A 15705-nucleotide genomic window follows, 5' to 3' on the forward strand; every position below is an offset into this window, starting at 1 on the left:
TCTATCCTCATAAATCTGCAAGTACGGGTCCTTTGTGGATGCATCCCCCCCACCCTTTTAGCAGTTGTAATTGCTACCAGGAAAACGGTCTTAAATGTGAGTCTGCCTATGGTCAAGTCTTTGGACAGCTCATATGGATGTTTACAAAGAGCATTAAAGGGATATTCCCCTCTCCAAGATCCTATCCCAATAAGTAGTAGGTGTAATAATATAAATATTAGCAAATACCTCCAATTAGAAATGTAGTATAGTTTTCCTGATTCACTATGTCTCTTTCCTCATGTGCAGGGCATTGCAGGACCTTAGGTATCCATGGTTACGACCGCTGGTATAGTGGCAGTTAGCTAGCTAGTTGCCACTGGTCATAACCATGGATACCTAAGGTCCTGCTATGCCTGAACATGAGGAAAGAGACATAATGAATCAGAAGAACTATACTATATTTCTAATTGGAAGTATTTGCTAATATTATTGTTATGACACCTACTATATATTGGGATAGGATCTTGGAGATGGGAATACCCCTTTAAGTACAAGATTGAGGTCCCAAGGAGGAACAGATTTCTTAACCCAGGGTCTCAATCTCTGAACCGCCTTGGAAAACCTAGCTATCCAAGGATTTGCTGCCAATTGCATATCAAAGAATACGCTCAGGGCAGAGACCTGGACTCTTAGAGTACTTGGTTTTAAACCCTTGTTAAACCCGGCCTGTAAAAAATCCAAAATCCTAGGGATATTAGGATTAGAAACATCAATAGCTGAAACTCCACATTCTGAGCAGAATTTCTTCCAAGTCTTACTATACTATATATGGCCGAGGTCACCGGTTTTCGACTCGCCTGTAGGGCTGTTATCACCTGATCAGAAAGTCCTCTGGACTTCAAGATCTGCCTCTCAGCATCCATGCTGTAAGGTGCAAACTGTCTACTTCTTGGTAGAACACAGGACCCTGATGAAGAAGGTCCTTCCTCAAAGGAAGCTGGACGGGGTCTTCCAGTGCCATCTTGGCCAATAGAGGAAACCAGCTCCTCCTAGGCCAAAAGGGCACTACCAGTATTATCCTTGCTTGCTCTTCCTGCACTTTCCTTAGTACCCTCGGTATCAGAGCTAACGGAGGGAATGCATACAACAGGCCCTCGTTCCATTACTGGGAAAGGGAATCTATTCCTTCCGGATTGTCTAGCGGATTTAGGGAGTAGAATCTCCTGACCTTGGCATTTTCTCTGCTTGCAAAGAGGTTTATTTCTGGAGTACCCCAACGATGGGTAAGATCGAGGAAGACCTGCATATTCCGTTCCCACTCTGTGGGACAGATTCTCCGTCTGTTCAGGAAGTCTGCTATCTGATTCTGAGCCCCTGCTAAGTGGACAGCTGTTATAGATAGGGATGTTCTTTCTATCCAAAGAAACATCTTTGTAGAAAGGCTCTGCAGTAAAGGGTGTTAGGGCCTCCCTGATGCCGCAGAAAGGCAACCGCTGTTGTGTTGTCCGATAGGACTTTTATATGTCTGTTCAGAAACAATGGTCTGTTGTGGCGGAGAACCTCCCTCACGGCTCGTAATTCCCGATAATTTGAAGCTCTTACACGAATTTCTGGGGACCACGTTCCCTGAAAGAACTTCCCCTCTATGTGGGCGCCCCACCCTGAATGACTGGCGTCGGTGGTAATTACTATGGTTGGGGAGTGGATCCAAGATACTCCGACCTGGAGATTTTCTGGAAGTATCCACCATACTAGAGACCTTCGTACCGCTCTGGAAAGGGGCATTACTTTGTCAAAGGATATCTGATGCCTGTCCCAGGCAGACAGAACAGCTTTTTGTAGATCTCTGGCATGAAACTGGCTCCATCTGACACATGGAATGCAGGCCGTCATCAGTCCCAGGATCCTCATGGCACTTCTGATGGAGCAATGGTTCCTTGGAAACTGAACAATCTCCTTTCTCTGTGACCTCTGCTTTTCTACGGGTAGAAATGAGGTTCTTAGGCGAGAATCGAGAGTGACTCCCAGAAAGTTTTTCCTTTCCCCGGAATCTAGGTCTGATTTGTCCCAATTTATCAACCAACCCAATTTTTGGAGGGTGGAAATGGATACCCTTACATGATCTAGAAGCTCCCGACGAGACTACGCCCCCCCAGAAGGAAATCATCGAGGTAAGGAACTATGATGATTCCCAAATGTCTTAAATTGGCTACTACTACGGTTACCAGCTTTGTAAACATCTATGGAGCTGGGGCCAAACCAAAGGGAAGACATCTGAACTAAAAATGGTGGAACTGATTTCCAACTGTTATTGCAAATCTCAACTATTTCTGGTCGATGGGAGGGATGGGGACATGGTAGTATGCTTTTTGGAGGTCCAAGGTACACATCACAGCCCCTCTGTCTATCAGGGAAATGGTAGACCGAACTGACTCCATCTTGAACCGCTTGTATTTTACCCAGTGGTTTAACGGTTTTAGGTTTATTATTATTCGCGTTTCCCCGGAGGGTTTCCTGATGGAAAAAAAAAAAAAAGAGTCTTGATTAGTGTCCTTGGAACCTCTCTCCCTGGGAAACTGGACTTATGGCCCCTATTTTTAAAAGTTTCTGTACCTCCAACCACATGGGTTAAGTACCAGAGACTGGCTGGGAATTGGTAACTGGGCAAATTCGATTCTGTATCCTGAAGATACGGTTTTTAGAATCCAAGAATTCTGCGATACTCCTTGCCAGCCTCTGAGGAACGACATTAGACATCCCCCTATGCGTCTGGCGTCATTGCTTTCTTGAGCCGAATCCCGAACTAAAGGGGGGCCCTCTGCCCTTGTTCCCTTTGGGGTAACTCCATCTGCCGGACTTTCCTTTACCCTTATACTCTGGTTTACGCGAGGGGCGAGGTTTATCCTCGGGAAACCCTTTGGTTTTATAGGACGCCTTTTCCAGGATGTCGTCTAATACCGGGCCCAAACACCCTATCCCCCGAAATAGGAATGGAGCATAATTTATTTTTGACTGGTTATCCCCAGACCAGGTTTTCAACCAGATAGCCCGTCTAGTTGTGTTAGACAAAGCGCTGTTTCTGGCCGCAAACCTAACAACTCCGCCGTAGCGTCGGCCATGAAACCTGTAGACATCTTAAGGAGGGGAAGGGACCTAAGAATAGATTCCCTACGAGCTTTTGATGTTAACTGCTCCTCAAGATCTTCTACCCACAAATACATTGACCTAGCTACAGAGGTGGCAGCAATATTAGTCTTTATGATAGCCGCCAACGTCTCCCAGGTCCTTTTCAGAAGGCCATCCACCTTCCTGTCTATAGGATCCTTCAGGCTGGACGAGTCCTTGAAAGGGATTGAGGTTTTCTTGACCACCTTTGCAATGGGAACGTCGATCCTGGGAATCTCTTCCCAGGGCTTAATGTCCTCTGGCTCAAAGGGCAGGCGCAGCCTAAAGTCTTGTGGAATTACCAGTCTCTTTTCTGCATCCTTCCATTCTTCCAGGATCATGGAACGGGTGTGGTTATTTACAGGGAAGACCCTGTTTCTCTGGAATCTTAAACCCCAAAACATCTCAATCTGCACTGTATGCAATGTCTGGGTCTCTTCCACTTGCATGGCATTTCTGATCACCTTTAGCAGCTCATCTGTGTCCGCTGCTGAGAAAGATATCTCTTTCCCTCCTCCAGTGGATCCGAAGCTACATCTTCATCCTCCTCCTCCTCAGAAGCAAAGGACTGTAATTCTTCCTCTGAGGATAGCTCCATCTCCCACCTCGGTCGTCTTGCCCGGGGTCCCGGCTGAGACATCTGGGGGGAAACCAGACCCGAGATGGAAGCCCGAACCTCCTCTCTGATGATGGACCTCATATCCGAAAGGATGGACGGTTGTTCATCCGTCACAATTTTAGCCGTGCAGCTCTCGCATATCTGTTTAAGCCATGCTTCAGGCAACCTGTAATTACATATGGGGCATCTCTTCATCTTTCCCCCCGACTTTTTATCCTTCTTTATTGTCGTTGGTGGGTTAGTGGAGCTTTTATCTTAAGATAGGGGAACAGCACTGTGATATTTAGGAGGAGAACTTTTAGACTAATTCTGGCGGATTACCCTCTCTCCCACAGATTGTCTTAAACACCAACTCACATGTACCATTGATGATTCATGGGGTCTCTGGCTTTCCAAAATTGTCCATCTTGCAGTCTCCAGCACAGCAGGGAAGCCAAACACAGGCAAGGCGTTTTTATACTTACCTGTCTGATGACTTCCCGGCCTTTTGCGTTCCATAATGGAACGCACGCCGACTGCCACTTTAATATTGTAAATTTCGCGCCCTGTCTCGCACGCACTCCCCTGACGTCATGGGAACCAGATGCGGAGGCAGGCGCCGGAGCCGAGAGCCCTCGCCGGAGGGAAGAGACTCCTTGGTCAGGAGCAGCGCTGCACTGACCGGGCTGAGGAACCCCAGTTTGGGGGGTGTCAGCCGCAGGCTGCTTCACAGGAGGAAGGAGAGGTTCTGAGGCGCCCGATCCCCTGAGCCCGCACACAGGTACGCTCTCTGTGCACAACACCTCTCTGTTTCTATCCTCACAGGGACAGGAAAAACACAGAGGGGTGGAGGGAGGGGAAAGCTTTTCGCCTCTCTGTGTTTCCTGTCCCTGAAAGGATAAGAAGGACGTCCTCCATGGTGCTGTCAGGGGGACGTCCTGTAAAAGATTCTTGGACAAATGCTGAAAGCATTTCAAGCTTTGGGTTGCCTGATGAGTTTGAAAGTGCATTTCCTCCATTCCCACCTTAACTACTTTCCTGAAAATTTGGGAGCTGTGAGTGAAAAGCAAAGTGAACGATTCCAGCAGGACATTAAAGAGATGGAAAGAAGATACCAGAGAAAATGGAGCATTGCAATGATGGCAGACTACTGATGGATGCTTCAGAGAGAAATTCCAGATGCTACCCACAAATGTAAAATGTACCAAGAGCCTCACAGGGAAAAAAAAAATCGATTTTAGTAAGTGTTAGTGTGAGCTCATTTCGGTACAAAAATGATTTTCATGAAAAATTTGTAATAAAAATTAATTTTATAAGTCTATTTTCATTTATTTCGTGGTATTGCCTTATTTAACAGTTCTCTAAATTGTCAGGAAACGTGATGTCCTATGACAAAAAGGAGGTCATTTTCATATTCAGCGCACCAAAAAACAAAGATTACGTGGAATAACCAAAACAGCTCTTGAAATGTTATTTTTTTTGCAGACCTGTGCAATCTATTCGTTTGGTTCCATGTCTGATTTGGCTTTTTAGCTCCATGCTGGCAGGTTTATGAATAAGTCTGCTGGTATACGGTGGTACTGGAGCACAGAGATCTGCGCATGCACCCGTCAGGGAATACCATGGCTCTGCCCACAACAGTCTATTAAAAAGAAACCGCCCAGAGTCCTTTTTTAACCCTAGAGTGATGCCAGCACTGACAATCCCTCGCCAACTGAACCTATGTGATCATTTCTGGCAGTTCAGCTGTAATACACAGCAACGACTGCTGGAACCGGCAAAAACATTGACTGTTTTTTTTTTGTTTGTTTGTTTTTTAGGGGTTTTCCCATCTTCTCAATTTTAGAGCGCACCGCTCCACAGGTTGCAGGCTTCATGCTTGCCAGGGGACAGTGCGCTCCTGCTATATTGACAGTTTGGACCAGCACCGTCACAACACTGTCCCGACTAGTGCTATATGAGGCAGCTTGGTCTCTGCAGTATCAGAGGGGCGCAGTGGGTAATGAAACGATCTGGGTCACCATAGTGAGCTGTTTTCTCCCAATTCCAGCCAGCTTCAGTGCCCCCTGCGCTCCTCCGATGCGGACTCATGTAGTGCAGTGCTTACAAGCTCTATTAGATAGATCTTGTAAGCACTGCCCATGTTCAGCGGTGGACGGGCTTCCAAGCCCTTACAAGCACTGACCAACAACTCTTTAACCTTCTTTGTGCTGCCATGAATCCATATTGTCAGTGATCACAGGGACTGTGCCGGTGAGAATAAGGAGCCTCAAGCACCTTTGATGTATTTCTGCAACAGGCTGGGTTAATGCAAAGACGACTTACGATTTTCTCGGCTGATTTCCAACTTGCTTGATGGATTTTTCTTCGGTGTAGAAGAGCAGACATCTCTGCGTGGTCGATATGAGCAGAACTTTGTGGCTGTAATCCAGCTGGACTATAGAGGACAATTCCTCCAGTATAAGGCAGGAGTCACACGTGCCCTAAACAAAGAGGAAGAGTCAGCGACTGAAGCGACAGCACGAGGGCGAGGGTGGGCGATCAGGTCGCAGTCACCTTATCAAAATCCAAATTGGACTGGATAATTTTCCCTCTCTCGTCTCCAGAAAATAATTTCATGCCATTAGGGCTCCAGGCCAGGGCCGTGATACTGCACTTGTGACCGCCGAGCACATCGAACCTCCGCAACTGCAAGAACAGGAATATTAAAAGGCTCTGACTCATGGTTTACTTTGTTTTATGTTCCCTTCCTTTACAAGCGATGGTTGTAGTCATCATGGTGATCCGATGGGGGAGGCTGATAATGATCAGACCTGATGCATCTGATTTTATTACTTGCAAATACAGACCTGTTTGTTTCGTCCAGGGAGAGGAGACACGAGCTGGAAAATAGCCACCCTGCCGGAGACTGTGCCCACTGCGACCAGGTCATCGAAGCAGCTCAGGAGCTTAGCGACAGATATAGACTCGGTCTTCCCCTGGAACGAAAAAAAAAAAGCAAGAGCATGATCCAAATTCTGAAGAAACCTGGACACAGAATTAAAAGTACACCCATGTACAACATACAACAATGTGATCACATGTGCGCAGGAGCTCCCTGCTCAGTGACCGGATGACCGCTCTCCATCACCTCCAAAATGACTGATGGTAGCTGCAGCTTCCTATCCCCATGTACAGTAGGAACGTCAGCTCTGGAGGCCACTGTGCAGACGAACGAAGCCGGAACATTCGAGAAGAAATGGACATTTTATTTAGGTGGAAAAGTGATTTAGTGGAAGCAGGGAGGACGCAGCAATTTAGGCCTGACTATTCCAGGATCGCTGGGATCTAGTCCAGCTCTTGGTAGTGGAAATTAACTGGGTGATCTACGTCCAAGCAGCTCATAAAAAAGCTCTAATGATCGCAGCTATTGCTGAGCCCTAAGTGCTTGGTTTTAATAATGCAGCAAGACAACTGAGGCTTTATCCCATTTAGGATGCAGCCACATTTCGTTTTTTTAACTCCCCTTCTCCCAAGAGACAGAACTTGATTTTTCCGCTGACGTCGCAGTATGAGGATTTGGTTTTTTTGGCGATACCTTTAAAATATAATACCGAACGTGGAAAAAAAGTAAACAAAAGCAATTCCACCAATGCTTTATGGGCTTCATTTTCACAGCATTTGCCGTGTTGTAAAGATGACCTTCCACCACGATTGCCCCCGTCAATACGACTACTGCGATGCCAAACTTATGTTTTGTTTTTATCATTTTAATGGATTAAAAAAGTTCAGAAAAAGTCTTAGCGGACATTTCCTGATATCTGTAAATTTTTATCTATCAATCGAGGCTTGTTTTTTTGTGTGCCGAGTTTTCATTTTAATTGGCACTATTTTGGGGTACAAAATATTTTCATTGCATTATTTTTTTGGGTGGTGTGTGGGGCAATAATAGAAATTTTGATGTAAGATTATTTTTTACTTTACTGTATAGTTTAAATCAGGGTTGTGGAGTCAGTAAGCCAAACCATACATGGCTCACGTTTAAGTGATAAATTTACTGTAGCACAGATTCATCTCAGCTAAAAGTCCAGACCCTTAGATCAGGAATAGGAGATTTCATAACTTTCCAAAATTCTTATGAAAAAATATTCCCCACAAACTGCATTGAACTACTGTACCCAATGTATTATATATTTTAGGAGTTGGAGTCGGTCCATTTTATACCGACTCCACGACACCGACTCCACAGCCCTGGTTTAAATAATTTTATAATTTCATAGATCTGACAAACGAACGCAAGAATAAAAAATAAAAGAAGCATATTTGTTAGTTTTTAAGAGGGATGACTCAACCATTTATATTTTATAAAGCAGCTTTTTTTCATTTTTCTTTTTTGGCCCAGTAATTTAGTATTTGGCAGTAATTTATCTAATAATGAGCCAAGCCTGTGGCTGGACTTCACAGGAGCAAAATAAGATGGTGGTGAAAATGGACCTTCATCAGAACCCCCGGATATCAGGGAAACCCATCCGCATTGCATGGGGCCATGGGCGCCTGACTGAGGGCCCAACTGGAAGCGTGCTGCAAAAATGCCACCATCAGACGGATTTCAGTAGTTACAAAGCAGCAATCAGCGCTAGTCCCAGTCGCTGCTGTTAGCGGCAGGTGGTTAATCCACGGACGACTTACTTCTAAGTTGTACTTCTTCATCCGATTGGTGTGCCGGCAGTGCAGATATAACATCCCGATGCTGCTGCCGATAGCAATGTAGTCGCCATTGACATCGATAGCCGTGAGATAGACGATGAGGGATCGGAAACCCTTCTGGATTTTAGCCGGGATAGCATTGAGAATGGAGTACAAGGGGCAGAACTCCTTAAACGTGACAGATCCCGGGAGAGCGGCCATGGCGTTCTGTCTCACATGTGGAAAGGTGCAGGTGGCTCAATCCATCATCATCATCATCAGGAGGGACCTGGAAATAAGAAGAAAGATGCAAGTCAGCGCCGTTAATGGCAGCAGTAGGACGAATGATGGGACGAGAATCACACTCCTCACCTCTGCGGCCTCACACTCCTCACCTCTGCGGCAGATGTTACTTGCAGACGGGGAGTTTATTTTGCACTTTCATTTCCTTTTTTAAAGATATTTTCGTCCCTGTACGTTTCTATTTGCTGGGTGTCAGGAGTATCAGATCCTCGGTGTCTTTTGATTTTCCGTACTGGGGATTTTTTTGCTTTCATTCAAGCAGAACAAGGGAAATTCTACTAAACTCAGACTGCGCTTTCCTACAGACGATAAAGGGGTCTCCGGCTACCACCTTACAAGGTCCGCGGATGCAGCACCGCGCTCGGCTTTCTCTGCCGGTTTCATAGACAATGAATGGCGCAGAGCATCTGCACTCCAATTAATGCAGAGCCACAATCTCAGGAATATTGGGGGTCCCGGTGGTTGGACCCCCAGAGATTAGTTACTTATCTCCTGTCCTATAAAACCGGGATCACTTTTGACAGTGGAAATATCCCATTAATAGGCATTTGACTGCTGCAGCAAAGAAATCCCTGTTGATTGGTTGCAGCGGTCACCTAAAACCTCCCTCACTGGAAGAGGAAGCCAGAGATGGAGGTCTGACAGGCGGGTGTGTGAGAATGCAGCACTGGCCTTAATGGGTTAAATAATAAAAGCACAACATGATCACCTACCAGACCCCCGACACTCCTAGTAACCGCTGCTGGTGCCTCTGGCTTGTCTCCTGGCTTCCTCCTCTGGTGGGTGGGGGGCCTTTGGTGACCACTGCTGGGGTACAGCTGCCATCACCCCATGATGGATAAGGAAGATGGGAGACCGGCGAGCAGCGCAGGCAGAAGGAACAGCTTTTATTAGTAAAATTAAGAAAAAAAAAAAAGCCAGTACGGAAGATCGAATATTCAGCATGAAAGTACTGAACCCAACACAATGGACGTCTGTGCTAAAAAGAGGGGAGAAGACCCCCAGTCATGGACTATATAGGAGACCATTCATTACACCACAAAATTGCCTTTCAATTACAAACCTGCCCCCGGAACAATGGACAGAAGCCGTCAGACAGCGGCCTGCAACAAAGCGCCTATTCTCCGAGATGACAGAGCCGTGGCCACGGCACGGACCGGAGGGGACGGACACGGGGCACAGTGCACGGTTCTGGCTGATGATGGTCATTTATACAACATTATCTGCAGCTCTAATGTCTCTAATACTGTGACCAAGCAGAAGAAGCAGAGCCGCGGTGTAAAGAATGGGGGAAACGTCCTGCTATTGAAATACATGGCATGTACAGGCTGCCCGTGAATAATAATGTGCGATACTATTCATCCCCCTGCGACTATTTCTGCACCAAGCAGCTTAAGATCAAGAGTGAAAGGCGACTATATCCAGCGGTGGGACACCCCCGGCCTCCTCAGCTCCAGGCCCTGCGGTGCTTCCATTTTATTAGACTACTGGCGGCATCATCTATAAATCTGTCACTTACTGAGACTCCATTACACTAATGAAAGCCTCAATGACGGCACTGAACGTGGAGGGACGAGGAGACAAGGGAGCGACCGCAGGAGGGAAAGGCTCTAATCACAGATCCTCACTCCTGCCTGGAAGTCGCCCACACACCGGCCCCATCAGGACGTGACACCAGGGAGGGAGAAAGGGGAGCAGGAGCATCCGTGCAGTTGGTCTGTATAAGCGCCTGGGGGGCCCACAGTCCGGGCTCGGTATAAGCGCTGGGAGGCTCACAGTCTGGGCTCGGTATAAGCGCTGGGGGGCTCACAGTCTGGGCTCGGTATAAGCGCTGGGGGGCCCACAGTGCAGGCTCCGTATAAGCGCTGGGGGGCTCACAGTCCGGGCTCCGTATAAGCACTGGGGGGCTCACAGTCCGGGCTCCGTATAAGCGCTGGGGGGCTCACAGTCCGGGCTCCGTATAAGCGCTGGGGGGCTCACAGTCCGGTCTCCGTATAAGCGCTGGGGGGCTCACAGTCCGGTCTCCGTATAAGCGCTGGGGGGCTCACAGTCCGGTCTCCGTATAAGCGCTGGGGGGCTCACAGTCCAGGCTCCATATAAGCGCTGGGGGGGCTCACAGTCCAGGCTCCATATAAGCGCTGGGGGGCTCACAGTCCAGGCTCCATATAAGCGCTGGGGGGCTCACAGTCCAGGCTCCATATAAGCGCTGGGGGGCTCACAGTCCGGGCTCCATATAAGCGCTGGGGGGCTCACAGTCCGGGCTCCATATAAGCGCTGGGGGGCTCACAGTCCGGGCTCCATATAAGCGCTGGGGGGCTCACAGTCCGGGCTCCATATAAGCGCTGGGGGGCTCACAGTCCGGTCTCCGTATAAGCGCTGGGGGGCTCACAGTCCGGTCTCCGTATAAGCGCTGGGGGGCTCACAGTCCAGGCTCCATATAAGCGCTGGGGGGGCTCACAGTCCAGGCTCCATATAAGCGCTGGGGGGCTCACAGTCCAGGCTCCATATAAGCGCTGGGGGGCTCACAGTCCAGGCTCCATATAAGCGCTGGGGGGCTCACAGTCCGGGCTCCATATAAGCGCTGGGGGGCTCACAGTCCGGGCTCCATATAAGCGCTGGGGGGCTCACAGTCCGGGCTCCATATAAGCGCTGGGGGGCTCACAGTCCGGGCTCCATATAAGCGCTGGGGGGCTCACAGTCCGGTCTCCGTATAAGCGCTGGGGGGCTCACAGTCCGGTCTCCGTATAAGCGCTGGGGGGCTCACAGTCCAGGCTCCATATAAGCGCTGGGGGGCTCACAGTCCAGGCTCCATATAAGCGCTGGGGGGCTCACAGTCCAGGCTCCATATAAGAGCTGGGGGGCTCACAGTCCGGTCTTCGTATAAGCGCTGGGGGGCTCACAGTCCGGGCTCCATATAAGCGCTGGGGGGCTCACAGTCCGGGCTCCATATAAGCGCTGGGGGGCTCACAGTCCGGGCTTCGGTCTGTTAAATTACACATCTCTTTTTTTTTTCTTTGTGTCTTCAGATTTTTCTTTTTTTGGGTGGAAGAACCCAGTCATACAGCATGGAAACTCCTTTTAAAAGCACAACACCCAGCACACCATGCATCCATGCGCTCTGTGATATGTCTATGTATACACGGCACACACAGCAGACATGCGCAGTCCCCTCACCTGCTCCCGGTGCCTCTCCGGGTCTTCTCGGCTCCGCAACCCCTGACGCAGCTCAAGCACAGCCCCCAACTAGACACCAAAACACCGGAGCAGGCCGGCCAATCAGACACCTCTCCCCCGTGACGTCACACCACTTCCGTTGTGTTGCGGATGTCGGAAGTGACTGTTACTATGGAGGGTCACGTGTCCTGTCCCTGACTCTGTCGCGCCGGCGGGATGGGCAGTGAGTGATTTTTTTCTTTAATATCTTTGGCCGTACTGTGATCTCAATGTAGACGGCGGGTGGAGCTGTGAGAACAAACCCAAAGAAAAAGATGCCCATAGCAACCAATCAGGACGCAGCTTTCATTTTTCCCTAAGGAGAGCAGCAATCTGATTGGTTGGCTCTGCAGATTTTGCAGCATTTTCTTTTACGGCGATCGCTAGATTTACACCAATTTTTGAACTGCAAGAACAAAGATTTTTACAACTTTTTTTCTTAGTGTTAGAAAATAACTCCACCTGAACCACAATCCTTATTAGAGGGGCTTTTTTTTATTCTTATGTCCCCATACTTAAATTCTTATTTTTTCACATTCAGGTAAAACCCCTAAAAAGATGGCGTTGACGGGCAGTGCCAGGAAGATCAAAGACAACGCCGCCGACTGGCACAACCTGATGCAGAGATGGGAGAGCGGCAATGACGCGGCTTTCAGCGCTGCCAACAAGATCATCAATCTCAAAATCAGCGCCCTGTAAGGGGTTAATCTACAAAGGTGTTTTACTATATGTGATGTCTTCCTTTTTGGAAGCAGCGGCCATCTTTACCAGCTGTGGAGCTTCTATGTAGGTCACAGAGTCACCCAGACCAGAAACGTGTAGATAAGTGATACCCCCACTAGAGGGCAGGCAGTACAATGCTGGAGATATAATAACACATTCATTCTGCGAGATATTAAAGGGACATTGCAAGGTAGCACGTTACAGCTATGTGCAGATATCTAATGGTGATGCCCCCCTTTAAGGCTCATTCATGAACAGTGAGACTTTTTTTCTTCTTCCTAGATCATATGAGAAGCTGATATTAGACGACGCGGCGTCCGCTCACGAGGGTCCGGATAAGGACAAAGAAGAACTGGAAAGATTGTGCTCAGAGTTACTGGACCTGATAGAGAAAATGGTCAGTCTCTTCCCACATGGATTTTTTTTTTTTTTTTATCAGTTTTGCATAACATTTTATATTTTTTTTAAAATGTTTTTATGTTGTAAAAGAGCCAAATTCAGCTGAAGATGGAGAAGCTGACGTCTACATTCAAAGGCGTGTGCGACCTGGAGGATTATCAGCACAGGGGCGAAAATCCGCGGCCGATACTTTTCCATACGTGGCCGACCACGCTGTTCTGTGAGTATTTTGTGTTCGGGACGTGCAGCTTTAACTCCTTCATGACCGGGACATTTTTTTCTTTTCTTCCAAGAGCCATAACTTTTTTTTTTCCATCCACATCACAAAATGAGGACTGGTTTATTTTTTTACCTTTGTAGTTTTTAATGACTCCCATATTGAAAAATTCTCGAAAAAAATAGCATTAAGACGTTTGTTTTTATTTTTTTGTTGTCATTACACCGTTTCCATGAAGAATAACAAAACATTTGCGTTTTTTTTGTTGTTGTTGTTCTCTTAATTGCACCCTAGAAATGTCACAATTTACCCCTTTAACACCCCATTATAAAGGCAGGTGCAGACGACTAGTTTCGGTCCTAGTGCGATCAAAACAACTGATCGCACTCAGACCAATGGTATTGTATAGGGCAGTGCACGTCTGATTTTTTTTTTTCTTCTAGAGGGGGGTGGGATAAAAAAAAAAAAAAAAGAATTGCACCATTTGCCTCCGATAATTGGATGGTACTTGCCTATTCAGGTCTATAGGTCCATGGAAAACATGGGCCCGCACTCTGCTGCGATCAGAGTGCGGTCCGATTTTCACGGACAGACTGAATTGAGAAACTTTTTATTTTTTTTCCACCACCTCTGAGAAAATTGGATCCCACTCTAATCAGTGTGATTAGCATTATCGGACCGATTTTCTCAGATGGAGAACACGGTTGTCTGCACCTGCCCTTACTGAGACATTTCTTTCTTACCGTTGCCATCACACAACTTGCTGAGTAAACCCCTTTTACCGCTTTCTTGCCTTGCAGACGAGGCCTCCTTAAAGATGTCCGAAATGTATAAAAAGGAAGTCTCCCTGAAGAAGACGATTGTTGGAGAGATCGCACACACCGCAGATCAGGACTTGTTAATGGTGTATCTGTCCTGCTGGTTATATCAGCCCTACATCGACAGCGGTAGTAAAGTCCTACTCGAGAGCATGCTGCTGGAGACTGGGCACCGGACACTTTAATGGGGACGTTCCCTTGTGGTCTTCACATGCAGTCTTCTCTTAGATAGTGGCACCAGGCATCCTCTCACATTGCATCTGATGATTGGTAATGGGATTGCAAATGCAACCACAAAAAATACTGGGATTTGGGGTCAAAAGGAGAAGAATTTTCCAACCTGCAAATTGCAAGAAACTTGAATGTGTCATTTCTTAAAAAAAAAAAAAAAGTGTGGAATTAGTTTGAGTTTTGCCTTAAAGGCAATATGAAAAAGGTATATGTACTTTGGGATAAAAAAAAATAGTTTTCAGATACTTGTGATTAAAGTTCTACCGTTTTCTGTATGCAGCTCCTATGCAGTCCTACGTGTCTCCATGATCATGGATCCTGCAGTTGAGTTATACTGCAGGCTGATGATAGGAAGAATGTGATCAGAGGCGGCAGAGATACACATGACTGTAGGATCAGACTACAAACGGGGCTTGTTTGCAGACTGAAACCATAGCAACACATTAGTTCAGGAGCTGCATACAGAAAACGGTAGGAGAATTAAATTGAGCATAGGAATACTAACTGGTTGACCAAGTATAAAAACCGCCAAGAAAATTTCTCCATCATTACGGCTGGTATATTGTAAAAAAAAATCAATTACCTATCCTATGGAATGGAGAATGAACGGCCTTCACTGCGGGATTAACCCCTGAACAACCTGACAGAGTTTCTGACAACAGAACAGTTTACATTTTTTCATGATAAATACCCCTGAAGGTTGTTGGGTATAATGAGACGACGTACGGATGACACAGACTTCATTAATGAAAAACTTTTATTGAGCAGTAAAAGGCAATTACATGTCTTGTTCCTCCTACAAATATTATACAGAAAGAGGTTATCCCTTTAAGGACATAAACCTATATATTTTATTTACACTGAAATGCTGATCAACTTTGCAAATATAACAGCAATGGAAGTGAATTATACAAGCTTATTTTCTCAGTCGTTACTTTTGTACCGAGTCCTTTTCCTCGCGCCCATTGAAGGTCAAGAGTAGAAAAGGTTTCTATTAAGAAAAGCAGAAATGCGCTGCTGGGGTTGGACCTCGCTTAAAACAGTCGTAGACTGGGGACCCTGCTGTACAAAAACTAAGAATAAACTATGGTCACATCCAAACCTTTCACTGAACTATGTGACCAAACAGCATCGGCCGGGTGGGGTTGTCACTGCGTAAGAACGCAGCCCTTAAAGGGTTATTCCGATCTTCTAGGGTCAGATACTGCTTGTAAATACAAGCAATTTTTCAATTTGCTGTTTGATAAAATTTTTAATCGTTCTTGAGATATTACCACTTAAGTTTACAGTATGTCGCCTTGGAAACCGACCACCACAGAACAGGCCCAACGCTTACAAGCCCCTTTCTATTACACTTCTACATCCAGTTTTTAAGCCTTCGTGGATCACTG

The 15705-nt window shown here is 46.9% G+C and overlaps 2 protein-coding genes across 4 annotated transcripts in view; one reads left to right on the forward strand and one right to left on the reverse strand.

Moving 5' to 3' along the window:
- Window positions 1-12044, reverse strand: part of TECPR2 (tectonin beta-propeller repeat containing 2) — a 34689-nt gene extending 22645 nt beyond the window's left edge. For 2 of the 3 annotated variants that reach the window (XM_073638388.1, XM_073638386.1), the window contains exons 1-5: window positions 11888-12044; window positions 8414-8699; window positions 6595-6723; window positions 6302-6433; window positions 6071-6228 (exon numbers count right to left, since the gene is read on the reverse strand). In XM_073638388.1, the coding sequence (XP_073494489.1) occupies window positions 6071-6228; window positions 6302-6433; window positions 6595-6723; window positions 8414-8632 (638 nt within the window). In that variant the 5' untranslated portion in view covers window positions 8633-8699; window positions 11888-12044. Of the gene's footprint in view, window positions 1-6070; window positions 6229-6301; window positions 6434-6594; window positions 6724-8413; window positions 8700-9426; window positions 9532-11887 lie in introns of all 3 variants that reach the window. The other variant, XM_073638387.1, reaches the window with a different exon arrangement.
- Window positions 11990-14453, forward strand: CINP (cyclin dependent kinase 2 interacting protein). Its single transcript, XM_073638391.1, has 5 exons — window positions 11990-12110; window positions 12468-12621; window positions 12932-13046; window positions 13139-13268; window positions 14066-14453. Exons 1-5 carry the CDS (start codon window positions 12104-12106, stop codon window positions 14266-14268), a joined length of 609 nt encoding a protein of 202 aa, XP_073494492.1. The 5' UTR covers window positions 11990-12103; the 3' UTR covers window positions 14269-14453.
- The last annotated feature ends 1252 nt before the right edge of the window (window positions 14454-15705 follow it).

This window comes from Phyllobates terribilis, unplaced genomic scaffold, assembly GCF_046119375.1.
Source record: "Phyllobates terribilis strain yellow unplaced genomic scaffold, ASM4611937v1 Scaffold_7__3_contigs__length_470593459, whole genome shotgun sequence".
NCBI lineage: Eukaryota > Metazoa > Chordata > Amphibia > Anura > Dendrobatidae > Phyllobates > Phyllobates terribilis.